Source organism: Phyllostomus hastatus, unplaced genomic scaffold, assembly GCF_019186645.2.
Source record: "Phyllostomus hastatus isolate PE091 unplaced genomic scaffold, TTU_PhHast_1.1 phas_contig_40, whole genome shotgun sequence".
Taxonomy (NCBI): domain Eukaryota; kingdom Metazoa; phylum Chordata; class Mammalia; order Chiroptera; family Phyllostomidae; genus Phyllostomus; species Phyllostomus hastatus.
In genome coordinates this window covers 94955046-94982878 of record NW_025333872.1, presented here as the reverse complement: position 1 = coordinate 94982878, position 27833 = coordinate 94955046, and the positions used below count along the sequence as shown (strand labels likewise).

General features: G+C 50.8%; 1 protein-coding gene across 2 annotated transcripts in view; it reads right to left on the bottom strand.

Annotated features, from left to right (window-relative positions):
- Window positions 1–489: 489 nt before the first annotated feature.
- FNDC1 (fibronectin type III domain containing 1) overlaps window positions 490–27833 on the bottom strand; it is a 77231-nt gene continuing 49887 nt past the window's right edge. For both annotated transcript variants that reach the window (XM_045843758.1, XM_045843759.1), the window contains 12 exons: window positions 27428–27528; window positions 25418–25529; window positions 23880–24320; window positions 17643–17711; window positions 15504–15656; window positions 13299–13529; window positions 12428–12536; window positions 7580–7659; window positions 5854–5883; window positions 4937–5098; window positions 3024–3146; window positions 490–1254 (listed from right to left, as the gene is read on the bottom strand). In XM_045843758.1, the coding sequence (XP_045699714.1) occupies window positions 1139–1254; window positions 3024–3146; window positions 4937–5098; window positions 5854–5883; window positions 7580–7659; window positions 12428–12536; window positions 13299–13529; window positions 15504–15656; window positions 17643–17711; window positions 23880–24320; window positions 25418–25529; window positions 27428–27528 (1727 nt within the window). In that variant the 3' untranslated portion in view covers window positions 490–1138. The remainder of the gene's footprint in view (window positions 1255–3023; window positions 3147–4936; window positions 5099–5853; window positions 5884–7579; window positions 7660–12427; window positions 12537–13298; window positions 13530–15503; window positions 15657–17642; window positions 17712–23879; window positions 24321–25417; window positions 25530–27427; window positions 27529–27833) is intronic.

Here is a 27833-nt window from a genome sequence, read left to right as displayed (position 1 = left end):
CCCCACTTCTCTCGTGTGGAGCTCTGTGTGAGAGAAGACGGACCTTCCTCCACAGAGCTGTCGGACGGCACAGCGGAGCCACGCACGTGGAACGGACACCATCCCGCATCTATTTCAAGGAGTAGATACAGAGATGGGTGGGAAAGGAAAAAGGAGTTTGCTTGTTTTTCAAGCCTGGATTTTCAAATCATGTGGGACTTACAATCTATAATTAATTTAAAGTCACACGGGTCATGTCCCCATAGAGGCAAGTAGCACCTTTTCCGCACGGGTGTGCAAAGACGGAAGGCACTGGATCTGCCCCTGGTTTGTCATCCATGCAGCAGAGCCCCTGCACCCCACAGCTGGCGGCACACACAGGAAGAAGGCGGGACTTCCCGTGGCTGTCTGAGCACCTGAGAAAACGCATGCTGTGGACCCTTCGGAAAGACGTTAATGCACAGCCCCCCTGCTCCAAAAAGTCCCCCACACACGTAAATGGTGAACAGGTACAAATGTAGTGACTTTAATCAATGTTCTTGCAGAGAAGTGTGGATATGTATATGCATATATACATATATATATCAAAATGAGAATTTACAAAGAAGAGTTGATACATTTGGTCTAGCAGTGGGTAAGTCCCTGGGATAAACCTTAAGTAGGATATATTTCTCTTGGTGGTGATCTTAGTCATTCAGTTCTGCTGCGTAGAAAGACACCCGAAGCTTACAGTGAGCTAGGCTGGGAGGAGTCCAGTGAGAAAGGAGAAAGCGTGTAGCACTCCATGAGGCCAGCTTCAGCTGTCCCCAGGAGATGCGAGGGGTCTGAACGTTGTGCCTAAGGAGTGTGGAATGCCCTGACTCGGTGGGCCTCCCCTGCGGCCCCGGGGTTCGGCCATCTCTGAGAGGTGCCATCACAAGCACAACGTGTGGCGACGCAAAGTGAACAGCGACGTCGAACCCTGCGTGTGGTCCAGGCCAGGACGTGGGGCTGAGGTCCAGACCGAAGATGCCCCAAATATCCAGTGTCCGTCTCGTGGCCTGTTGACACTGGGGCAGAGGGGCCTGGGACACCGTCTTCCTTCTCTCGTTCACGGCCCCTAGTTCAGGTTCATCGAGGGGGCGGGGCAGGGTGAGCTCCCCGGGTGCTCGGCCTGTGGTTACCACTTCCCCGGGATGGAGACCCCACACTCGTACCAGCCCACGTAGTAATAGGGGGTCCCAAAGCCAATCTTGCCGAAGCTGACAGGCTCCTGGCGGTACTGGCGATGGTAGCCTGGGAGGATAAAAGGAAAGAGAGAGAGAAAAAAATGCATGTGTGATATTGTGATTTATAATAAGAAACAGGTATTTGGTCTTCATCCCTGTTCCTGGCAGAGAGCTCCTCAAATCCTTGGGATTTCCTAAGTGATAAGGTCAATCCGTAAAGGTGCGCTGATATGCGTAACAAACCCCTTTCAACCTCACCTGAGTTGGTGTTCATACAGTGACTCTCGGAAAGCACCTCAGCATGGGGGCTGGTCACCAGAAGAACTAACCATGTGATAAGAGGGTTGGAACTTTCAGCCTTACCCCCCGCCCCCGAACTCTGGGGAGGGGAGGGGAACCAGGGATGAGTTCAGTCATCGGTGACCAGTGATTTCATCCGTCATGCCTACGTAATGAAACCTCCATAAGCCCCAAAGGGCAGGGCTCAGGGAGTTCCAGGCTGGTGACCACGTGGAGCTCTGGGGAGAGTGGCACCTGGAGAGGCCCGTGAGCTCCACACCCTTTCCCGCAGACCTCGCCCTGGGCGTCCCTTCCCTCTGCCTGTTCCCCAGTGACAGCCTTTTAGCATAGACCGGCTTTCTCATAAGTGCAGTGTTCCCTGGGTTCTGTGAGCCAATCTAGCAAGTTAGTGGAACCCAAAGAGGAGGTTGTGGGGACCTCGGACCTATAGCCGTTGGTGAGAAGCACAGGGGAGAAGCTGGACCCGTGAGTGTCTGGCGAGGGTGAGGAGAGGCACTCTCGGGGACTGAGCCCTTAACCGTGGGGTCTGACGCTGCTCCAGGTGACAGTGTCAGCGTGAGCTGACTTGTATGTAGGACACCCCGCTGGCATCAAAGAATTGCTTGGTGGCGTGTGGTGGAGGGACCGATACTTGGAATTGGTACTAGGATCATGCCATCAAAAGTCCCCAGGCCAACAAGAAAAACCCTCATCCTTACAACCTGATTCAGACAGAAGGCCTCTGATGATTTGGTGTTAAAAAATGTGACTTCCAAACAAACACCACCATTTTTGGGTGGGGTCCCAGTAGCCTCTGAGGCTTGTCCCAAGCACGATTTGTGGGGATGATCCAGGCCCCACACATGCGGGACACGGGTAGGAAAGTGTTTGTCGACATGCTCTCTTTCTCTCTCTCCACAAAAGAAGGCAGTCTCGCCATCTCTACAAGCACTCGCCACAGGGCACGATAGACCTTGTAGTCCTCAGGGCCTCATGGCTGCCCCCAGCCTCAGGTCTACAAGGAGTACTTCGGGGGGTCTCTGGTGGACTCTTAGATCTTTCCGGTACCCCTCTCGAAGGAAAGAGTGCTGTGGCATTTCTGACCACCGATCCCTTGACGCATAGGTGATGGCCCAGCCTCCTCAAAAAACTATTTTTGGTGACTCGATCACAGCCCCACCCTTTGGCCCTGCTTACTCCCGCCAGATGAGAGATTACCTGCCGTCCCACCAGCGAGCGTACTGACTAGCCAGCACCTGTGTTCAGAGCCGACCCGTGACTGCAGTTGGAGAGACACACTAAAATGGACTCATCTTCCCCTTCTAGTGAGGGGAAGTAGGGGTAAGGTCTTCATTCCACTGTACCCCTGCCTTCCTGGGCTCACCCCAATACCAGCCCATGGGAGGAGGATTTTTTGATTTTTTGATTTTCATGACCTGAAGTGCCCCACTAACACCTGCCTTCAGGTAAAGCAGAGGCAGGGCCACAGGGAGTTTTCTCCTGGCACCAGCCCTCCCCACCCCCCAGAGAAAGGTGCCAGGTCTTTGTTCGCGTTACCTTGAATGGGAGGGAGGGCTTCTATGTAGGACTGAGGCCCTGTTCTTCCGTCCAGGTGTGAATCCACAAACTGGCAGTGGTCTTCACCTCTCCCCCAGCTGTCCCCGATGCTGTAGAATGTATCTTCGTGGAGGAAGAAGACAAGTCAGTGACTGCTCAAGAAAGGCCACCACTAGTTTAGGAGTTCGCACAGGCCTTGGGGACCATTTGAATTGGGTACGCTCCTTAAACTCTGTGTCCTACTTTCCATGTTTGAAAAATGGTGATGACGGCACCAAACTATACATGTTCACAGGGCGTCAAAGACATCACGTGTGCTAAATGCTGCACAGGTGTTCATAAATGGAAACTACTGTATTAACATTACAGGCAGTTTCTGCCCATGAGTGGTAGAACTTTCTATTCCTTGGTTTAAAACAGGGGTGTTAAACTCATTTTCACTGGAGGCCACATCAGCCTCGAGGTTGCCTTCAAAGGGCTGAATGTAACCTTAGAACCGTGTAAGTGTAACTGCCCCTTAACAGTTAAGCAAGAACTCAGTGCTGCCAGCAGGTAGAAACAAGGTGCTGGGCAGGATAAAACAGGGTGGAGGGCGGGATTCGGCCCGTGGGCCTTGTGTTTGCCACCTGTGTTTTTTTTAAAAAAGAATAGATGAACCTAAGCTCATCAGAGAATGCATTGTGAAGTAATTATGAAAGGTGTGAAGATCTGTAAAAATGGAGGAACCTATTTTCACGTGTAACTAGTAGCGCCCTGTGGCGTGAGACACTGTCCGTGGTGCTGAACCGCAGCTGCACAGTAGGGCAAAGTGGTCATTCTCGGCCCCAGGATGCGGGAGATGGCTGGGCAACCTCTCCCGGGAACTCCCAGTCACAGCAGGGCAAGGGCAGCGGTGGGAGGAAACAGGAAGAGCAGAGAGAAACACACAGACGGTGGGTGTCGGGAGAGGCAGAGACACCGAGAAATTGCCGGAGTGCGGGATATTGAGGGAGATTTGTTCTGACATCATCTTGAAATGATACCGCTAGCATGAAAAAAGCAAAGCACCACCACCACCAAGAAAACCCATAACAAAGTATATATGGGCCAGCTGGGGGCCAGCTAAAAATATGTATGTACTAAAAAAAATCTAAAGTTGTGTAAATTTTGAAATAAAACCAGATTTGTGTAGGTGGGCGAGTCAAAGCCAGGTGGGTCAAAATGGCAGTTTGAAACGTTAGTAGTTCAAAGCATATATGTTATTCTTTGTTTAAATCCCCACCCATGACGAAAACCATGTAAGTTTTATTTGGGCACAGGACAAAGAGTATTGCTGATGTATGTTTCATCATCTACATTTTTTTCCCTGCAAAGTTGTGCCAATAGCGGGGAATGAAGGGAACATTCTTTTCCTCAGTGTTTCCAAGTTATACTCACACCTATTATTACTGAGTTATCAGCAAAAAGTGTCCATTAAGTTTGTAACAGAATTTTGGATTTCATTCCTAAAATCTAGTAGATTTTTTAAAAAATGTGTAGCCCTGGCTGGCGTAGCTCAGTGGATTGAGCTCGGGCTATGAACAAAAGCATTGCAGGTTCGATTCCCAGTCAGGGCACATGCCTGGGTTGCAGGCCATGGCCCCCAGCAACCACACATTGATGTTTCTCTCTCTCTCTCTCTTTCTCCCTCCCTTCCCTCTCTAAAAATAAATAAAATCTTAAATAAATAAATAAATAAATATATATATATATATATATATATTTTTTCTGGCTCCCGATGTAAAACCCAGTCACCCTAAAAGAGAGCCTGTAAGACTGGTGTGTATTTGAGCCAGACGTAAATATACTCTTATACCCCTGCTATGTCACGTTAGTCCCTCAGAGAATCAAATCTTTTCATCCCCTCCCACAGCCAACCACCCTCAAAGACCTACCTTTCAAGTTGTCACTGAGGTAGATCTTGTACCGCAGAGAGTTACAAAGAACGACCCCCACGAACTTCTTATACCACGTCCGCTTCACGTACTGCCGGCCGTGGCAGTCCGTGTAGTCGGGGTCGTGTTTAAAAGCGAACGGGATCCAGATGGGCTCGCCGCCTTGACAACGAAGAACATACCCAGTGTTCATTCTCGCACAGAGACCCCGAAAACTTGACCTATTGGCTGGGCCTTCCTCTCCTCTTGGGGGCATTTCTGAGCATGGTTTTCCTACCTCCCAATGGACGCCCTCTTTCTCTTTCCTCTTCTTTCTTAGGACTGAAACGCAACTGGGGAGCTCCTTTTACTGGAGCATAGTTAAGGGGGTCGCAGAGTAAGAAAAAGGCTCCAAGCTCAAAAGAAATAAGCTGCAATGGCAGATCGGACCCTGCAGGGTGTGCGGTCCTAACCTCCCCCCTGCCCCGCCCACACACACACAAAGTCCCTCAGTATCGGCTCCTGCTGTTCTCTTCACGGACAAGACCTGTCCTCAACTCCAGCGATAGAGCTTTCTTGGGGTTTTTCTAAGTAAAATTTTGTTGTACACCTCATGTAGTTTGCTATCTTTTTAGCAATTTAGAATATTCAAAGGGGGTTGAGTGCAAATAAACGTAGGTGCTCTCACTACTGGCCACCCATAATGGTTTTTATGGATGGATACTGGCCGCTGTGGCTGTGTTAAAACATTCCCAGATCATCCTCTTCCCTGGGCTGGGATGAAGGGTGCAAAGAAACCACACAAGTTGTCATAAAATTATTAAAATGCAAAAACAATCCAACATGCCTACTTGTGAGTAATTGTAATGAGCCTGAGTTGAATTTTAGTGATTCAACTTGATTCCTAAAATATCAAGTTTATCAAGAAGACAACTTACCCGGCGGCCTCACAACGAGCAGAGGATTGTCTATAGAATAAAGAGAAATAATTGACTTTATTATCATATTCCACAATCGTGCAGTTGTTGAAATGTTTATTCTAATTGAAAGGCCTAAGCAAACTGGAATGGGTAAAGAAAAATGTAAGACTTATTTGAGAGAGGATAACATTTTCCCTTAGTTCTTATTTTCTAACTCTTTCCTTTTGAGAAATACTTCCTTATTTATACAGATGCCATAGGTGTCTGAATATAATATTTTGACACTGGATACTACAAAATAATTGAACACTCATAAACATAACACTCATTATGTTTTAAAATGTGTCTCTCTTGAGAAAAGAATTTAGTGGTTTCTTAAAAAGGTAAACACGCATCAACTATACAATCCACCCACTGTACTCTTGCATGTTTATCCAAGAGAAATTAAAACATGTCCATACAGACACTTACACATGAATGTTCATACCAGTTTTCTTTTTCATGCTCAAAAACAATCCAATGTCAATCAGCAGGTGAGCGGACAAACTAACTGAGGCACCACCGTGGACTACTGAGAATGAACTGTATTTGTATCCTCCTACTCTCAGATAGATTTCGGATTTCTGTTTCTTGGTAGATGCTTAAATCTCAGTTATTTGGTTTTCTTTCTATAGATCTTTATCACATTAATCTGAGAGTTGCCAAAAGTCCATTTTATTTTAGGAAATGCAGCCAAAACACAGGCACATCCCTTGATTTAGCTCATTAACCACTGGTAATGGTTTCCTCTCACTCCCTCTTCATTACTACTCACAAACGCACCTCTTAGATGAAATGGGTGAAAACGCTTTTGAGGGGGTTTGCCTACATTTCCAGTACAAAGCATATTCTCACAGAAGATTTACTTGTGTTCCCGACATTTGATTCAGTAGATTTCAAGTCACTACACTGAAAAATATCTTCTAATGGCCCATGCTTCGCAATCAAGCTACATGTAGGAAATAATACACCAAACAGAAGCTCGAATTTGTACTCCAGTGCGGAGCTGGCTCAGCTGGGCTCCTGAAGGCGGCCTGGCTCTGAGCCTCAGCTCCCCACCCCCGCCTGGCCTCCCCTGTGCAGGGGCCGCCCACTGCCGGGGCACTGCCTCGTGGCCAGCTCCGCGTGCGCTGCTCCAGACCACGCTCACAGGCACGTGTTCGTACAGGGCGGCGGAGCGCTGCACACCAGCACACAGACGGTGGGTGCTGCGGCTTGCAGGAGACTGCACAGTATTTGCATTAAACTCTCCACAGTCAGGAAAGACGCCTGCATCTCCCAGCAAAAGCAGCATCTTAAGGACTTCACTGATTGCTAGAAGCAACTGCTTCTCAGGCCTCGTGACATTTCTGCCCTTCAGCTATTTGCAGTGACAGAAATGGTCTCTGCAACTAACTCTTCCGCAGATAGATTCCAGCTTATCCTTCCCACGCGGCTGAAGATTAGATTGTTGTCCCCTCCCACTGGAATGTGACCTCGCCATTTTCCAGGCAATTCTGACAAAGACCGATTTTGATGTCATTTTCCAAGTTTTAACCCAGCAGAAAGAAGATCATGTTTCTTTTATAACGCAATACCCGATATGGATCCGTGAAATAGAAAAGCTAGGGATTTACTTCTTCGGTTCTTATTCTATTGTCGTCATCATCCCCAATGATTTGTTTCTGAGAGAAAGAAAGGAAGTGAGCGGGGGAGCCAACCGTACCTGACTCCGTAACGAACGAGACGGAGGGGCTGACGGGTCCGTACCCGTGCGGGTTTTTGGCTTGGACTTTAAAGTAATACCTGGAATTGGGAGAAAACACGTTGTGAAAGAGAAGCTTGTTCAAGCTCTGCGTGATAAGACAGGTTCCCAAACCCCTGAGCACCTACTCTGTGGCAGCTGGATTCTTATTTCTTTCTTTTTTTTTTTTTACTAATGCATACATCACTACTATTTCTTCATATTTTTTTCTGAACTTTCTCATTTTCTAACAATTTTTCAAAATAATAGCATTAACAGCACAGACATGTGGCTAATGGGAGCTGAAGGAGCGTGTTGGGCAAATAAGTCACTTAGAGTGTGTTCCTTAGGGCGTCACAGGTTGTTCTGCCCCCTGAGACATGTCCCTGGATGAAAGTCTCCTCCCCTGTCCTGCCCTTGTCCTGCCCTTGTCCTGCCCTTGTCCTGCCCATGTCCCAGCTCGAGAGGGAGGAGGTGCGGCAGTAAAACACACACAGCAGAATTCACACGCTAACCTAATGCTATCCCTGGCCTGCGTGGGAAGAAGCAGGCGGTGTTGCCTGGCAGTGCTCGTTGGCAGAGAGAGGGTGAACTAGCCAGAGGCTGGTGTCCTCAGTGAAGCGACATGGGCGTTGTGGGGGTGTCATGCGGGCTGTGGTTGGCTCTGGAGCTTTAAATGTGTTTCCAGTGTCTGTGCCTCTAGGAAAGAGAAGCAAGTGCAGGGAGGGGCGCGGACAGGGCCTGAGGAGCTGTGCTGGAGGCTTGGTCTTTGTCTTGGAAGGAGAACGTGCTCGAGGCACGTGGTCTGGACCAGCGAGCTGCTCTAGAGGGAGGCTGAGAAGCTGACTGGGCCGGGAGTCCTGAAACCTCTCGCTTTGCCCCGGAGGAGGAGCTGCAGAGGGGGAAAAGCAGTGGTTGGGCAGCACTGGACACCAGCGCCACAGCTGTGGCCACTGCTTCTCTGCGACGCTCTGGGTGTCCTCCTCTCCTGCGCTCCCAGCCCCCCCGCCCCGCTACTCGCAGGTGCAGAACGGGGGCGGAATTGTGCGCATGCGGCTCTCCGCCATGCTGCAGAGCTCACCACGGGCCTTTCCCCGCGGCTCTGGCCAGCAGGAGTTACATACGCTTCAAGGTTGCGGAATGGTCTGTCAGGCACACAGATTACATGCACTCACTACAATGCACAGCCCTGACTGGCGTGGCTCAGTGGGTCGGGCACCATCCTGCAAACCACTGGCATCCCAGTCCAGGGCACAGGCCTGGGGTGCGGGCCGGGTCCCTGGTTGGAGTGCGTGTGCGAGGCAACCAATTGCTGTTTCTCTCGCACATTGACGCTTCTCTCCTTCTCTTTCTCCCTCCCTTCCCCTCTCTCTAAAAATGAATTACATCTTTTTTTAAATGCACTCATTTTTTAAAAGGTGAGTGATGGGCCGTGAGAGAGCAGAGGACCACGTGTGTGGCTGTGCTGTCCGGGCACGAGGCTCGGAGCGTCTGGGGGCCTGTGGGGGCCTGAGGCCTCAGCTCCACGGGGACGGGACGAGGAGCTGCGTTCGGCCGCTCGGAGAGCTGGCCGAAATGGTTAGAATAATGAAGCCGTTCGGGAAAATTAGACTTCTTGTAAGCCTTTCAAGAAAGTGATTCACGTCTCACTCAGGAGAGAATCCTTTTTAAAATTTCATTTAAGAAAACAAGATGGGCACAATTAAGAACATATGAGTTTCCAAATCTCCAGTCACTCGGCCGCTCATGTTTTCCCAATTACACAGACTTCCCTTCGGCCGCGGTGGAGTTATTTGAGGCAAAACTCTGCAGGCAGCTTAAGCGGTGGGTTTGGCATGTGTTAATGATCCTGGTTAAACTTTACAGATACTTTCTTTTTCTTTAAAAAAAGAAAAAGAAATCAAAGCCTGAAGAATGACACTTGTATTCCAGGGCTACATGCTCGTGCTGCCCCCCCCGAGCTCCTTGGCCCTCTCCCCCGAGCTCCCAGTTAAGGAGACGGCAAGGGGGCTGCCCGTCGAGGAAGCGGAGCCGTTCCAGCTTCTCTGCCGTAACAACGCGTCTCACCGCCGAAACCTAAGAGCTCCCGGAGCCCACCTTCCCCTCCCGCGCAATTACTCTGTCCTCCGCAAAGCCCCCGTGGCCCACCTCCAAAGACATATTTCCACTTGAACTTCACCTAATGTGTCAAAGTGAATTTAAATATGCTGAGTGGAAAAGCAGCATGGAATTATGAAAAAAGAGTAAAGTTCCCATTTTCAAAAACCACATGAAGCTCTTTTTAATGAACGAAAATATACGTATTTCATTCTCCAAATAGTCTCCGCCTCATCCAAGTAACGCGAGCGGCCCATGCCTTGCCTCCTTATATAAGTTTTTGGCCCCGTCCTTGGAGCGCGCCGCGCAGAGACAAATCCCTGCGCTCTACGGATTAGGACGCGCAGGCTCCAGATGGCGCGGGGCGGGAGTTGGGGGGGGGCCGCTGAGCGGGGCGAGTAATGCCCGTGCAGAGTCAAGAGCAAGCTTGCACTGTGAATACCCGCGGCTGGCTTTGCACCATGGCTCCACATGAGGCCGTGGACTTCTCGTGTCCCCTGGGCAGGGGACTCGGAAGTCGGTTCCCGAGAAGCCCTGGGGTCTGTGACGACAGCGGGAAAACAGACTCCGTGGAAGGAGGTCCATGGACTCCTGAAGGGAGCCCACCGGAGACATTCTGCACCAGGGCCAGGCAGGGGGAACGAGCACCCTCACGTCGTGGTGACCCTTTCCTCGCAGCTGCTCCAAGGCGGGGGTTGGAAGAAATCTGTGCGGGGTTGGGGGGGGCGGGCGGCCTGTGCTCGCGCCCCACCCAGCCAGCACACCCCATCAGGGGAGGCATCCTGGGGGTGGGGGAGGGGGGGCCACAGTAGCTGCTGTTCCCAGTCTGTCCACCAGGGGGCCGACCGTGGGTGGAGGGTGGGACAGAAGCCCCAGGCACTGTGCAGTCCTCCTCCAGGTTAAAGGTGGCTTATCTTCCTTTCCCCGTGAGGCTGATCTGACCGCCCCTTGGTCCCCACACTCAGAAAACAGTCCCCTGTCGTACACTCATGGCACCCTACTGACTGGTGAAAGTCTGTGTTTCTGTTGTTTTGCATTTACAGTCCTGCCAGGCGGTGGACAGGGCCATGGTGTGGGCTTCCGCCCCTCCCCCCACCCCCACCCCACCTCCGCCCTCAGAGCGTGCACAGCACATCGTGGTGCCTGGCACAGAGCGGGCAGTAAGTCCTGATTCAATGAGTCCTGGCCCGTCCATAGCTGTGGGAAGTATGAACAAACCCTCATCCTGCATAACCATCTCTTCGTGTTATTCAAAACTCAACGTCAGTCTGGCGGCAGAAGCCATGGAAAGAGCACTGGCCGAGGGGGCGGGGCACCCCCCTCCCCCAAGACTGGCTCCAGCTCCGGGGCAGGGGCGCCGGGCAGACACCGCGCAGGCCCCCTGCCGCTTTGGGACATGGCGGCTCTGCTGAAAAAGCCTTGTCACGTGGCACACACCAAGTTGGGTCTCGCTCTGTTTCCCTTTTTTGTTCGTTTCCTCTAATGAGTTAATCTTTCATCACTATTAGGGGAAAGTAAAGTGTTTTCTCCATGTCTCATGTTGCTACGTGCATTTTTTTATCTGCCAAATCCTGACATTCATAATAGTTTATAAGAGCTCAGTTCCCGTGAACCCACGTGGCACCTTAACAGGCCCCGCGGAAAGGTCCCGGCTACTCCAGAAGTCTCTCGGGGCCTGTGGCCGTTGTCCAGCTCCTACTCCCTCTATCTAGCATGTTTCTGTCTGAGGACAGCATTTTCTGTAACCTTCTCCGTGGCCTCTGGCCCGTACAGAAAGCGGGAGACCTCGGTCCCAGTCCTGCCACTCAGCGCTCTTTGCCACGTAAATGTGGCGGCTTCGTGTGACAGTGTGTGCTGGAGCCACGTGTACGGGCTCAAGCGAGCGGATCGTGCAATGTTTAGGAATTCTGAACGCTCACCGGCAGCTCGGAACTGGCCGTGGCGGGAGTATTTACACCACGAAGCTTGGCAAACGCCCGAACCCAGGGAATTCTGCTTTTTCCCAGAGAACTGGTTTCTGAGCACAGCAGCACTCGACCGTGGCGCGCTTGGCACTCTGCCCACGCTCGGCCACCGGGGAAGCTTTCCTGCTGGCCATCATGGTCGAAAGCAGACAGCATGAAAGCGGAAACGCACGCTTCCCGGCTCTGCACCCTTGGGAACAGCTTTTGCGTGTTTCCCACCGAGGGCTGTGACCTGTGGCTCCCAGAGGGCCCTCTGGCCAGCCGGCCACTTGCCCAGCTTCGGAAGGTAAGCTGGGCGTAGCCTACGTTAACGTGTAAAATGCATCTTTCTCGAATGAGCTAACCTTCTACATCACGGAGTTCGAGTGCCAGCTAATTAGAATGCTCAGCGATCGCTGCTCCCGTAACGCGAGCTGTGAAGGCTGTGCTGTCCACCGCCACCACGCGGGCGCCTAGAAAGGGGCCGATTCCTTTTCAACACCCAGTGCGGCCTTCCTCACCCCGGTGGTAGGCAGTGTTTAGTCTCTGGAAACTAGGGAGCGAAACATCTGCCCGCTAGACTAACCGTCACAGTCCAAATAGTCCGTTCTTCCAAGAAAAACACACGTCACGTGGCGAGTGCTCGTTGACGGTCTCTGAGGACTAAAGGGAGAATGCCGAGGAAGTCATAAAACCATTGCGACTGAGCCTTTCCTTCTCGGCCCCGGGATGTCCGTCCCCAGGGACACGGGTCTCAGATTTCGGTTTTTCAGGGACGGACACATCGTACCTTGTGTTCGGCTTCAGGTTCTCAATGGGCAGATGGGTCACGGAGGAAGCCTGAGTGGACCACTTGTTCCGGATGAAGTCCTCGTAGGACGCGCTGTACACCAAGTAACCTGCACGTGGAGGGAGGGGAGGGCCCCGTGAGCGGCCGGGAACCACGTCACGCCACAGGTGCAACCCCGTGGAGGGGGGCACGGGGCAGCCCCAGGAGGAGCCAGCCGCGTGTCGGGTGAGGGCGGGCGACCACGTTGGGACCCTCTGGTGCATCCAGACGCAGGTTACACCACTGCAGGCGCTTCCTGGGACTTGCTGGCTCCCTGCTTCTGTTCCTTCTCCTGGTCTCCCCCACCCCCTGGCCTGCCCTGCTCCTCAGAAGGAGTCACCCCTCCGTGAGACTGTGCAGAGGGAAAGCGGAGGAGAAGAGCAGTGACCGTCGCACAAGTGTTTGAGAACCTCCCGGCAGAGACAGCTACAACCCGCCTTCACGTGAAACACAGAGACCGTGGAAACCGTGTCTGGGTGGCTGAAAGGGCCCTGATTTGTGGGGGTCTCCTCACTCATTGGGTGAGGGCTGTCCTTGGATTTCTCGTGGCTGAATACCTGTGCTTGCCCTTGACCTTGATGTGTAATGACAGCCATGAGGCAGCTCTTCTTTCTGCCTTATCTGCTTGCACAAACCTCAGGGGGTGGCCCTCAGCCCTGACGCCTGCACAGGCTGCCTCTGAAGGCCTAGGGGAGTTCACGCCTCGGTGGCGTGCCTCCCTCCCTCCGGCCACCCGCGTACCCACTCACCCCTCACCTGTCCATCCGCTCCTACCTGTGTCTCCCACCTACATGCCGATGGGGACGCTGCGCATCTGCCTGGCTAGACGTACCTGTCACCACGTCTCCCGGAGTGGCTTTGTCCCAGTCCACAATGACAAAGGAGTGGCAGCCCTCCATAGCGACAATGGTGATATTGCGGGGGGCGTGCTGCGGGGGCCGGTCACTCTTCCTCATGTCGCTTGGGATGATTTCATCCAGACTCTCCACTTGGAAGTGATCCAGCGCGTCGGTCAGGGAGCAGGGGGCTGCTGGGTCCTTGCTGAGGTACGTCACGTACGGAGCTGCAGGAGGACAGAGACGCCCCTCCGGCTGCTGATGGCTGTCTCTGGAGGCAGACCCATGACGTCCGCTCCACGGAGCCAACCAACTGTTCGGTCTCTCCCCGCCAGATGGCGGCTCCAAGGCCGCCAGGCCTGGTGCCAAATTCAGAAGCACATCCCTAGCTCTCCTTAATGGAGCCACGCAGTTACACCTATTCACCTGTGGTTTCAAAAGACCCTATTGCCCCGTGAACATGGATGGCTTTGGCCTCAAAGCAACTTTGATGGATCCCCAGGCTGCAGTCAATGTAACGTGAGTTGGGGCTGTGCTGTTTCACCATTCCAAAGCCCAGATGTTTGGGAAAGTGTGGATCGGCCCCGGCTGGGGCTCTCTCAACACAGTTCATGGCCTAGACTGTGTTGGGGCCGGAAAGAAACATACGTGGATCAAGATAAAGAACCTCTAACCTCAGTCCTGGGGGGTCCTCCCTAGGGCTGCAGAGACCCCCAGAACCATCTGGAATGTCTGCCAAGGCCAGGCCTGACCAGCCTTCTACAACATTTCTGCCCGGTGCAATAATAGCTACTCATCTCTATGAACAGGTTCAAGCTTTTTCCACACACATCACCCCAGCGGGTGTGAGGGCCCGGGAGGGAGGCAGGCCCGGGCGGATGTCCCGGGCCCCAGCTGAGTCTGTGGCCACGGAGCGGGGGCCCGAGGAACAAGGGCCAACCGGGAGACCCTGCCCGCAGCCCCCGGTCTTTCCGTGACATGCGCTGTGGGGGAAGTTACGGAGGCCAGGGAACCGGAGTTGGGGTTTGTACACGCAGGACTCCGCGTGCTCTCGTGTAACGACCTTCTAATACTTTCTAAACGTTCCACTGAGGCTCCGGTTCAGGTTTCCATTCTCAGGGACCATGACAATGACAAGCAAGTTTTAGCTCCCGCACTTTCCAATAACTTGTATAAAATTAGGCCCTGGGGTTCGTCTGTGGACCTCATCAGGAAGTCTACTGCGCTTTATAGAGTTCTAGACATATTAAAATAGCCAGGCGCTGGTAAGCCTCTCCGCCTTCTGAAGAGTTCTTTGGAATAGCTAATAATAGTGCTAAAAGGATTTCAGAGCCTGTCGTGGAACTACAGAGAGAAAGTCAGGTTGGGTGAAGGCAGCCAGGCTGCCGACGGACACGGGCCTGCCTTAGCCTCGGCCGCAAGAATGCGACCTCACCCTGATTACCCTTATCCTTCAAGTGCGCGTAGGCTGGGCACTCGGCACCGCGTGCTGGCTGGCGGAGCTGCCCTCTGCTCGCGGCAGAGCATTTGTTTTGGAGGCCAAATGCGTGATATTAGTTTAAGCTGTTGCCAGTCCTACTTCGTCAGATATTATTTATTTCCCCACTTAGTAATATATTAACCCGTCTCATTAGTGAAGTTCGTTAAGGGCACGGAAAAGAAGACTCCCCAAGGGAAGGAAACACAATGTAGCGAAACGGAAATTCCTCTCCAAATTGCGTTCATGACGGACAGAAAAGGGGAAAGTGAATTTCTAGACCCCAGTTCCTGGAGGCCAATGACAACGACGGGGAATAGCCGGGAGAAACAGCCCCCGTGGCTCCGTCGCCCGCTCACCGTTGAGGACGAACTTGACAATCTGCAGGCGAAGCCCGGAGGGCGTCTTGTCCGCAGCCTGGGCTGGAGCCCACGGTTCCTAAGTGTCCCTTCCTCTGAGGTGACAGCGGGCAGCCCTCTCTACTCTCCACTCTGTCCAGTCCCCAGCGTGCCCCTGCAGGCCCCCGGCCCCCGGTGGTGCAGGAAGCGCGTTCAGTGCTGCTAAGTGGGGACGACTCCCCGAATCACCCCAAATGGAAACTTCGCTCTGAGAAAGCTCTGCTCCCGGTGGGCCTCCCTGGCCCGGCCAAGGGGTTCGCTATGCTCTTCTTCAAAGAACGAACGTCAAATACCCATGTTGCTCTGATGAGCAAAGCTCTATTTACCAACAAATCGCTTCTTTCCAGCCAGGTCGAATTCCTCTTCGGGAAAAGAACCGATGGTGCCTTCGGGCAGGATGACTCCCAGGTTCAGTGCCACAGCCGCAGGGGTGGCGGGTGTGGTGGTGGCCGGGGACCTGGAGGTCTCGAGGGTGTAATCTGAAACAATGGCGAGGTTTGGTGCCTGGGCACTTCCGGAAAAGGAGTACTGTTTGCAGCCAAAAGATCCCTTCCTGAGACCCAGCTCTAGATTGAAGCATGCACACACACACACACCCCCACAAATGCAAGTGCCCAAATGTAATTTCTTTCCAGCAAAACCACATTTCTCCTCCTTTCAGCCCCCTCAGAAGAGCAGCTGCAGAGAAAAGAAAGGAAAGGAAAGAAGACACACATGTGGCCAGGGAAATGAGGTTTCAGGATCCCCGCTGGAGCAAGCCTTCGACTCCGTCCCGTTTAGCACGTTCCCGTCCCTGGTCCAAGGTCATTCTCGACCTGAATACTTTTCCCTTTCAGAGCCAGGAAAGATTCACATCAGAAATGGAAATTGATTTTTTTCTTTCACTTATCATGTGGGGCTTTTATTTTCTCAGGAGAAGTTGAGATTAATTCTACAAAGAGAATTCTTTAATATTTATGTTTTTATTGTTGTTCTATTAGAGTTGTCCCAATTTTCCCCCATTGCTGAATTCTTTTTTTTTAAGATTTTATTTATTATTTTTAGAGAAGGAAGGGAGGGAGAAAGAGAGAGACAGAGAGAAACATCAATGTGCGGTTGCTGGGGGCCGTGGCCCGCAACCCAGGCATGTGCCCTGACTGGGAATTAAACCTGCAATGCTTTGGTTCGCAGCCTGTGCTCAATCCACTAAGCTACACCAGCCAGGGCTCCATTGCCGAATTCTTTAACATTTAAAAAAGAAAATAAAACTCTGCTCCCTTTGCAACAGCTCAAAGACAGCAAGAAAGGTGCACAGTATTTTTTAAGGTCCCAAGAAACTTTCCTGTGCTTTCTGACATGCGATGTTTTTGTAAGTCCGCTTTTGTTTGAAAGATTAAACCACTCCATCAAACTGGAGTTACGCCACATCAAAAGGTGTGATCTGCTTTGATTGTACACCACAACCAAAGCAGATTACACCATTGATGTCATCATAATACATTGGTGATTTAAGACCATTGGAGCGGCAGATAATTACCAGGAAGAGGACACACAAAAATGAGGACCTTCTGAGTGCCAAAGGCTGGCACCAGGGTGGGGACAAGACACCTACATGAATTTCTCCAACTGCGGAGGCAACTTATAAAACACACAGGAGAGTCAGAGGGTCACACGCATACCGCCACTGCTGGTCACCTCTCACTGGGCAACTGCCCAAACAGGTATTGGTGTTCTCGATCTTATAAGCCCTACCTGTACTTGAAAACAGTCTATGATTAAAAAAGTTCTACACATCTGTAGCATTGCATTTTTTTTTAATCCTCACCTGGGGATATGTTTTTGCTGATTTTGGAGAGAGAGGGAGGGGGTAGGGGGGAGAGGGAGAGGGAGGGGGAAGGAGCCGGGGAGAGAGAGAGAGAGAAAGAGAGAGAAACATCGATGTGAGAACAGCAGTGGTTGCCTCCTGTACACACCCCGACCAGGGATCGAACCCATCCGAGGTCTGTGCCCTGACTCGGGACTGCGGCCACAACCTTTTTGGCGTACAGGACGATGCTCCAACCCATCAAGCCCCCCGGCCAAGGCATTGCATTTTTTCATGTAATTAGAAAACGAGAACAGGGAAGCATGAGAAGAGCCCAGAGACGAAGCGGAGACGTCGGTGTGACAAAGCTCTGTGGGCGGCGAGGCGGCGGACCTGACCACTCCAGGGTTTCCGGAGGAAGGAGGGGCCGGAAGGGAGAGACGGGAAGCACAGAGCACCTGCTTGGAGGCTGACTTTCCAACCAAGCCCACTGTTTCTTTGATCACAGATGAACTGGGAGTAACTTAAAAGCTTGGGCTACACCCACCCTTCCCTAAGCATGGCCACCCAGCCCAGAGTTCGGAAGGAAACTGCGATTCAGACCATGCACCTAGTGATTAAAATAAGACCCTCCCAGCAGGAAAGAGATTATCCAAAGAGTGCGCTTCACTTCAGTGAGTACCTTCATCGTAGACCAAGTAGGGCTCCTCCGTGGGTGCTGCCGTGTCGGCCTCCAGTCCTGAGAAGTCATCTAGGGAGGAAGGAGGGGACAGAGGCATCAGTGCCCGGGCTCTCTCCCCGGGCGGCTCAGAACCCTGTCCAGGGTGGGAGGCTCCTCCCCCGTGGCCGTTTCGGGGGAGTAAGTCCTCCAAGCCGGGCCTCCCGTGCTTGTCCGGCAGGAACAGCATCAGCGCCGAGAGGGGCCGGACCCCTCTCCTTGGAGCCCAGAGCGGGGCCCTCAGATGCGCTCCCGCAGGCAGAGGAAAAGCCCTGCCCAGTCCTGGCCTCTGGCACAGCGAGCTCCTTCTGGCCTCCCTCCTGGCCGCTCAGCACCCCGCACCCTGCCTGCTGCGGGGAGGTCCCCAGACCCATTCTGTCATAGGCCCAAGGACAGGCATGGTCGGGAAGCAGCAAGGAGTCTGGGGAGACAGCGGGCGGCTGGTTCTCAGGGCGGGGACAGGAATCCGCCACCTGAGGGCTCACGGCACCTTCCTTCTCTCCGGCCCACGGCCTATCGCATGTTCTAGAAGCAAAGCGGTTTTCTGCCTCCCTGACTTTGCAAAACATAGCGACGTGGGTCTCCGGGGCCTTGCGTGTCCCTCCCACCTTCACTCTGCCTCCCCACTCAGGAGATAAATCTGCGCTAATCAGGCATCTTTTTCTGCAGATGGAGTTTGGAAATAACATTCCAGTGACTGCAGATTTCTCTTTACAAACAGGTCGGGCTTTCCTTACAAGACCACCGGGTCTATTATGCCTGCAGAATTGTCCTTCCAGTGCAATTTATACAACTTCATGTGACTTTTTTCTGCCTCTTCCTGGAAGCCCTAATTATAAGAACCATTATTAAAATGACTGTGTTAATGATGGAACTGATATGAGCATGAATAACAATGTGGTTAAACAAGGTGAGTGATTTCAGCAAAACAAAAAAAGCCCACAAAGCTAAACACATTTCTGCCACCATTATCTGGGTATTTTGCACATAAGTCTTTTTTGAGAAAATGCAAGAAAATCGATGTATTTCTCTACTTAGGGGACAGTAGACGCACAGTGAAAAGCAGAACGTTTCTCTGTAGTTGATAAAATCGTGAGGCAAAAAATTTTCTAACACAAAACAATTCAGAGGCGTCTCTTCCCCTCTTTGGACCTGCAGCCCACCGCAGTTACACAGAGCCCTGGATTCAGTGCCCCCTAAAAGGCAGTGGGGGAGGGGACGGCAGGAAGAAATAACTACAATTAATCAGATGCCTCTGGGCACCAGGCACTTTCAACGCTATGTTATTGGCGTTAATCCTCACATAAGACTCTTAAGGTCCAGGCCTGGACTTCTACCCACTTTGCAGCCAAGGACATCAAGGATTTACGACAGGCCCGGACAGAGCTAAAACTGAACTTGGACTTCAAGCCCTCTGGCTCCATAGACTGTGTACTTTACCCTTCATAAAACTGCCTCCACTTCTTAAAAAGCTAAACTAACCAATGAAACTGCTTGTAAACCTTAAGGTGCTCTATTAGAATCCTCATTCCACAGCATAATAAAGGGGAAATTGAAGTAGAAAGTGTATAAGTCCCCTTCGCTAAAAAATTATAGGCACCAATTGGAGTTTTTTATTGTTAGAAAATCATTGATCTCTCCCCAGAAATATTCCTGTCGAAGCATTCCACTGGCCTGTTTGGAGCCCGGGTTGGATGACATCACGAATGTAATGGCGCCAAAGCAAACCCCACCAGCGGGGGACGTTGGCGACCTCACGCTGCCACCCAGCCCTGCCGAGGAACAGAGTGCGGAGCCCGAAGCCACGGGAGGCCTGGGAGGTGCCCAGCACCCACGTCACCGTTGTCATGGCAACACTGGACGCATTCCAAGGGGCCCGTGAATGGCCACAAGAGAGAGCTGGTCAATGATCCACCCTCTGGGGTCACAACGGTCATTCCATGAAAAACTACGAAACACCGTTTTTCCTGCGGTCATTCCAATGTCAACACGCCTGGATCCAGGAAGAATCACTGCTGGGCTGGTGCAGATCAGGCAGTGTCAAGTTCACCGCCCCTGACGTTTGGGGTTATCCTGCCATTGTTCCCTGGAACACCATTTTCTTTCCCTCGTCAGCTTAACTCTTAAGAACACAGCCTTGTTTTGCCTCATTATCCGTTCAGATCCATTTCTTTTCACTGTTGTTTTTGGCCAGGTCAAAAATGAATACATTGTACAGCTTTTGCATCTCAGAGTGAACAAGAAAGGGGAAAAGTCCAGTTTCCTTCGTGGGTGTCGGGGCCAAGTGCGATTCCTGGAAGTGCTGAAATACTCCCGGGCGGCAGCAGGTCACAGAAACGACGCCTTTTACCTGCAGACGGGGGTCGCTTCTCGAGGTGAGAGGCAGCGAAGCCTTCTGGTATAAGCAAACATCACCCTGAGTCACCCAGTGCCCCTTCTTCTTTCAAAGACCAAATAAAGCCAGGCATATTCTTCTACGATAGCACCAACTGGATTCCAAGTAGAAGTCACTTCCAAGATGTAATGATGTGTCTTTACATTTGTTTGTATAAAAAGCTGACCATCAGAATTTGCCCCACCCAAGTGCCTTTCAAACCACGTGGAACTACGTAACACTGGATGTTTTTTAAGTCAACTGCACATCAATGTCAAAGTTTCCACTTCTTCATACAAAAGTAACTGCCAGCCACCGACCACGGTGGTATGGTTTATTCTCTTGGGTGCAAAATATCCCTCCTCCCCAAATATTAGGGCCTTAGGTCCAGAAATATTTTTTAAAACTATACGAAATATTCTCAGAACTTTAGAGAGGAGGTGAGAGACAGCCATCTGAAACCTGAGGATATCTGCAACGTGTACGGCTGGTGCAGGCCAGGTGAACTTTTAATTATTCCCTTCGCATTTTCCGTCGTGAGAGCGAGCCGCGGTGGGAGGGGCCGTTCCATAGTGACTGCTGTTTTCCCGGCGCAGGCCCCATCACGTCCCAGACTGCTGAAGATGGTCTGCTGGTGCATCACGTTTCCAAACGCACGTCATCTCCTCAGACCCGAGGCAGAAATGGAACCTGGAAGGCAAGGACCACCGGCTTTTACCTCTCAGTGAGAAAACGGAGCACGCCTAGAGCTGAAAGTATTCTCTAGGAAACCCGAAGACGAAGGATTAGGTGCTGTGAAGAAGGAGACACTCTGTCTCCTGCAAGGACTTTACCATCTAACGGGATGTCAGAGCCAACAGAGAGTGTCCAGGGACGCATGCGCACACATGTGTGCAGAGAGAGAGGGAGGAGGGGGACGAGTGGAAGCAAGGACGCACTGGGAACAAGCACGTCATATGCTTCTAGGCCCACAGGAAGAGGCACACAGCAGGGCATCCGTAACTAACCCAGAAGGACGTGAACGCACTTGAATTACTGGAAGGACTGAAGAAGTCAAGGTTATTCCTGGAACGTTATTTTAAAGCAGCATTTTCCAGGAAAAGGGGATCATGCTTTAAACAGGGGAGCCTAGACTGTGAGATCCAAAAAGATGATTTTAACACTGGGGGGCTGGAAACAAAATTTTTGGACTTTGCCAATGGCATCTAATGACAAATGTCCACAGGATGAGGGTTTGGGGGAGGGGAGGAGCTTAGAAGAACAGACATTCAGTCACAGATCACCATGGCTGGTTCTAAATCAGGATTACTACAACAATAACCATTTCGGGCTCCCAGGCTGCAAAGTGCCACGCCAGTGTCACTTGGTACACACTGGCGGTGCACACGTGCGCCCCAGACCTTGGGAGTGTGCACCGTGGACTATGCTTCCTGCACCAGAAGGGAGGGGCGGAGAGAAAACACAGGCTGGTGAGCACAGAGAGAGGCCGGGAGCTATGGTGCAGGTGGCTCTGCAGACTACGGTCGGGGGAGACCTAGGACTGTCCTCTACTGCCATCAGAGCCTCCTCCTGGTAGCCTCTCCCTGCCCTGAGTGTCACTGTGGCGTTTACAGAACGTGTTGGCACATCAAGGCCACCACAGGGTGTCCAGCCAGGAAATGGCAAGGTATTGTATTTTACAGACGATGCACAGGGTTTTCGGGAGTAGTTTTGACTCAGATTTTCACATTGCAGTTGACCTTGAACAACGCAGGGGTTAGGGCCGTCAACCACCCACGCAGCCAAAAATCTGAGTGTAACTTTTGACTCCCCAGAACTTAACTACTAATAGCCTACTGCTGACCGGAAGCCGCTGATAACATAGTCAATTAACACAGATTTTGTATGTTATGTATGTTATATGCTGATTCTTATGATAAAGTAAGCTACAGGAAAGATGTTATTAAGAAAATCATAAGAAAAATACATTTACAATTTTTATTGGAAAAAATCTGCGTATAAGTGGACCTGTGTGTTCAAACCCTTATTATTCAAGGGCCGGCTGTGTTTTAAAAATAATAAATTATAGTACATTATAAAACTGTTTAAAAGGACACACTTTTTCCTTTAAATTTAATTTCTTCCCAGGACTTTGTGCTGATTTGTACTTATTTTGAAAATACTACCTAGAGGCAAGTTATTATTAACACTTGGACGTTAGGGAATCAGAAGGTAGGATGTGGGTGAAGAAAAAATATACACACAGAGGAGGGTAACAGTGGGTCTACAGCTGTAGTGCAAGTAAATAAGACAAGAATTAATAATGACACAAGAATAAACTCTGTTTCGTGTACTCACAACTGTAAACCTACTTTTGCCCACCTTTGTAAATGTATCATGATTTGCAAGGAGAAGAAGAAACAAAATGCCAAGAAAAATATTCACTTTCATGCCAAATAAAAGGCCAAAAATACAAAGTAAATGAAAGAACACCTACAAAGCCTATATAAAAGCAGACAAAAGAAAATGCAAAATATTAATAAGAGTAATTAAAGTGAAATCCAAAACAGTCACTGTTCTGTTTACAGACAATTGTTAAGAAAATAGCTATTCTAATTCCAGTTCCATGTTTAAAAATAAACAGGTTTACGTGTGCAGAAGAGGTCAAGGAAAGTACATAATATGTCCTACCAGAAACCCAAAGGTGAAATGTAACTCCTGTCCACTGGGAGAATTCTTCCCATGCTTCTCTTCCTCAGTCGGTTTCCTGTTGTCTGGTGTTCGTTTTTCAGATGTGTCAAACATTCCTCTTTATTTGGAACTCTCTCGTGCAACGACTGACTTCCAACAGCGTCTCGGGTCTCGGACGTGGCATTCAAGTTCACATTGATTGGGCTGATGACGGTCAGTGACGCTGGGTAAGGATTCTGGGCGTGTGAACGGTTGCTGAAATGAAGGGTCCTCACTCCGCATTAGCCTAAAACACACAAGCCTCACGGCCGATGCCAGGTCACTTCACTCCGAGGGGAAGAAGATGAATTTGCCTCCGCCAAGCCCGAGGCAAATGCAGGGCGACTTCTTCCAAAGCCGCGTGAACAGGGACTCAGCAGCAAAGAGGGCGCCATCCCAGCTGCATCAGGACCAGACTGAAAGTGTCCCAGCTCCGCTCTTTAGGGGAAGCTGGCCGTTCTCAGGAGGGGCAGAGGGCAGCCCTGACTGGGTGCCCCAAAGCAGGGGAATGGTGCAGTGTCCACCTCCCCACGGAAAGCCCCTGCTGTTGATCCAGAAAGTGTTCCACTGCCAAACGTGCTGTAGAAACACAGCTGTTCTTGGAAATGCACAAAAGGATTATTTGATGGTCCAGAGTGATCCAACAGTCAGAAGTCCACTTAACTTTGTTTAAAGCACACAGCCAATCACAGAACCGTTTCTGTATGCAGTATACATCTCTACCTCTGTCTGTCTGTCTGTCTGTCTAGTAAGTACTAACCGACTAAGACCCAGTGGGACACACTTGGGAAATGCTAGTCCAAACTAATAATGTCCCATGTCTTAGCTAATTTTTTTTACCTGGGTTGTGGAAGGGGTTGCCAGCTAGAACATAGGATGCCCAGACTTTTAAGTAAGGAGCCAACGCTTTATCGTGTAAGCGTGTCCCGTGCATTATCCCCATTTGCTAAATCTGACAACGCTGGCTGTGACACGGTCCCGTCGAGCACACCTGCTGGGATTAGACATGCCCCGGGTTTCCGTCCCGCCACGCAGCCTACTTCCCGGCAGCCTCTGGGACCCTCCCCTGACAGGCAGCGCACCCGTTATGCGGGCTGCCACGAGAAGGAAGACGTTACCTTCTTCAGGGTAGCACGCCGGGGCCCCCCTGGAGCCCATTAGCAGGTTGCCATCTTCATCGTGCCGCTCCACGGTCCCCGGGGGACAGGTGGGGGTGGGGGTGGTGGGCTTGAGGGTAGTGGTGGTGGCGGTGGTGGTGGTGGCGGTGGTGGTGGTCTGCGTAGTGGTTCGGACGGTGGTCACTGGGCGCATGGTGGTGGTGGTCCGGCGGGTGGTGGTTCTGGGCCGCGGGGTTGTCGTGGCGAGCCGAGGGATGGTGGTGGGTCTCGCGGTGGTGGTGGGGGCACGAGTGGTTGTTTTGATGACCTCCAAGCCCACCAGGGGCTTCCCTCCGAGACTCAAAATGGGCTTGTCCTGGGCACTGGCCAGGGGTTTGCCGTAGCGCCCCTGCCCGAAGAGGGGGAGCCCGTCAGGGCTCACCACGGGGGTCCCCCCCAGATCTGAAACAAGACCAAACACAGTCTGTGCAGCGAGGGGACACAATCAGGAGAGTAACAAGCAAGAGGAAAGTGTCTTCTCCAAGCTCACGTGCTCTTATCTTACAATCAGTAAAAAGGCAAGGGAATAATTAAAAGGATATCAGCCGAGGCAGAGGTATCTGCTGTTGACACAGAGAGTGTTAGACTTACTCTATTGCCCATCACTCTGTACCCTCTTGCGTAAATTAATGAACATGTCATCAAATACCCTGTAATCCTTTCCTCTTTCTCATTCCTACATCTAAGGGGGAAAAGTGTTACTTGGACCGGGGGTGGCAAATGTTTTCTGTAAAAAGCCAGAGACTAAATATTTTTAATTCTTATGGGCCAGTGTCAGTTGTAACTGCCCCGCTGTGGGGCACGAAGCCACAAACAGCACACGAAGAAGCGGGTGTTTCTATGTTCCAACACGTATTTGTGCGTGAACACTGAAGTGTGGATTCCATATAATGTTTACATGTCACACACGCAGTGGTACCTCGGTATTCACCGTTACTTCATTCCGGAACTCACGATCAGTGCTGGGACCGACGAGCACTGCGCACACCATGGCCGATGAAGCAATTCCTCTTGTGGGGCGGCAGCGCGACTCGTGCGAGCACTGAGCGAGCGCCGAGTGCTGACGCATTTTTTTTTCTTATCAAAATGCAGCAAGTACAGTGCTTGAGACGTTCTGAAGGCGACGAGTACCGAGGTACGACTGTGTTATTATTCTTTGATTTTTTTTTTTTTTGGCAATCATTGAAAAATGAAAAAAGGCTTCTGAGCCCACAGGTCATAGAAAGCAGGCAGCGGACAGGGTCCGGCCTGCGGGTGGAAGCGTGCTGACCCCCGCACGAGGCTGCCCACTTCCAGAACAGGAGTGAGGGCCACCTGTTCTAGGGGTGCAGAGTCTGCTGGGAGAATAACTCATGTCTGCGTCAGGGGAAAAGCACGCGGCCAAAGTCACCAGTCCAGGGGAACCCGTTCAGTATCAGGGAGGGGAGGGGAGGGGAGGAAGCTGCTACTCTACAGCTAGGCCGGGGCACTTCCGTCCCTTCCACGCCGGTCCCACTTACCCACGATGGTCCGGCCGTCCCCTCCCAGTTTAACCCGCAGAGGGTTGCCGTGAGAGTCCTGGAGGTGCCTCCCTTCCGCATTCAGCACTAACCCACGGTCCAGATCCACGACCTACACCCACGACACAGATTAAAGGTTTTATCGGACATTTCAAGACGTTCGCATTAACCCCACGCCGAGGATACATGCATGAGACTTGCACCGAAGGAAGCCCTACAGTGAGGCGTAGGAGATACCGTTTTCGTTGGCCTCCTTCATAAAGTGTAAAAATAAGGTGCTCAACAGTTGTGGTTCACAGTACAGTTTCTTACCCACGCAGGATGTGAATGGTTTCAAGTCTCTCAAATATACAAAAGATGTTCCAAGTGCTTTTGCCATTTAGTACGTTGTGTGTGATGCTGGAAAGCAGGAAGCAACCTAAGTGCCCCTTGACGGAGGGCAGAGGTTAAATACACTTGGCACATCCACGCGGTAGAATACTATGCAGCCCATGAAGAGGATTTAGAAATTCTACATGTATTTGGCATATACAGACGTGAACTCAGATCAAAGGGCTGATTACTTTTCAAAAATAAAAATATATTCTTTTTTTGTCTATAAGCTTAAAACTGCAGAGAAAAAAAATCTAGAAAGTTACATCCCAAAGTGTTAACAGGCATTATCTTTGAAAAGTGGTTTGGAATGCTTATTATCTTTCTCACGTATTTCTGAATTGCTTTCATCTCTTGCGATGAACATGTATTGTTCGTGTAATTAAAAACATGCAATGTTGCCATTTCACTGTTAATGTTCAAAATCAAAGTTGCAATAACAAAAACAACTTGATTTGTAATCACATCACCCAGTACAGTATGTATTCAAAAAGTTTATGTTCAAAGGAATCACAAAACTTGACATAATAAGGCATTGTTATCTCTGTTCAAGAACAAACTCATGGTCCACACTGGCGTCTCTCAAAGTACCATCCCAGCCCTGCAGACCCAGAGTCACCTGGGAATTATGCAAATTACCTGGCCCTTTGCCAAGTGATTCTGAAGCCCACAATGAACTTGAGAGCCACGGCTCTGCGGGTCCAGGCCCGGGAAGGACCCTGCAGCAGGGCGCTGGGTTGGATCCTGTCCCAGTAATTAACGAAGACTCATTGATATAAACCCTACTTTTGAAATCTACCCCTACAGTTGAGTTCAAAATTGTTCACCTGACTTTTGCTTTAATATATATTCTTCGTGTAATAAATTTCTGTTCCTTTAAGAAATGATAAGAGGCATCTTTAGTTAACCTGTGACTGAACATTTCATGAAATCCTTCGATATGTTTCCTGAAACCTTATGGGAAGTGTTGACTGGGAATTAATGCCACCATGAATAATTTGCAATTCTTTGAAAAAATACTTTTATCCTCAACCCATCAAAAATCCCTAACCATTTATCTGAAATCCAAGAAGCTGGTTTTTTAGCTTAAATGAACTTACAATACAAATACTCATTTTTTATTTTGGACAAACAACCATTACTGGAAGATTCCAAAGGTGATCTGATAAAAATCGCCTACTCAATCCAGGGTTTTCTGGTTTGTGCATTTATTTTTACCCTGCTTCCTTTTACACAGGGTTTGAGACAATTTACAGAAAATTTGTGTACCAGTTAATTAAACAATAACCAAGAAGTAAACTGGAACCACAGAAGTTCATTGGTGAGGCCCTGTATTGAGTTTCAGGCCCCTGCTGTGGTTACGCCACACCCTTGTCGAGCTCCCTAGCCGGGCAAAGCAAAGGAGAGACAACGGCCCATGCCTTATCAGCTGTGAGAAGAAAAACTAGCTACCTAGGAGCATCGAAGATTTTTCTGATCGCCGGAAGAAATGTACAGAGTATAGCACATTGAGCAGATGAGGGGTTAAAACTGGAGAAAAGGGGAAAAGACCGCTTCATTATTGCTACACAACGCCCAGCCCTTTCCTCCTCCCCGCAGCGCGAGGACGACCGAGATGCGTAAAGAAGTTCACCCTACCCACTTGGTTCCTTGAGGGCCATTGATCACTCTTTGTCCGCTTGGCTTCCCGTGACTGTCCGGCAGCACCTGCCCTTCCACGCTCGGCCTGCCGTTAGAACCTGCACGGCGCGAAAAAGAGGGAGAACCCGGTCAACTCAACGTTCCTGGGGAGTTGGCTTCACACCCACCGATGAGCAGGTGCCCATCGTTTCCAACAGGAACACCGAACAGAATTTTAGAGCAATAGCTCATCTATATGACACAATGACACTGTGACGTCCATGGGACACCTATGAATGTCAGTCACGAGTCAAGTCACCGTTTTCTGGCCGTATCGGAGGAATGGGAGTGTTCAGCACGAGTCCGTTATCCAGGTGAAGGGGCAAGGCCTTGGTAGCTGCGGCTTTATTTTAACCAGCTGCAA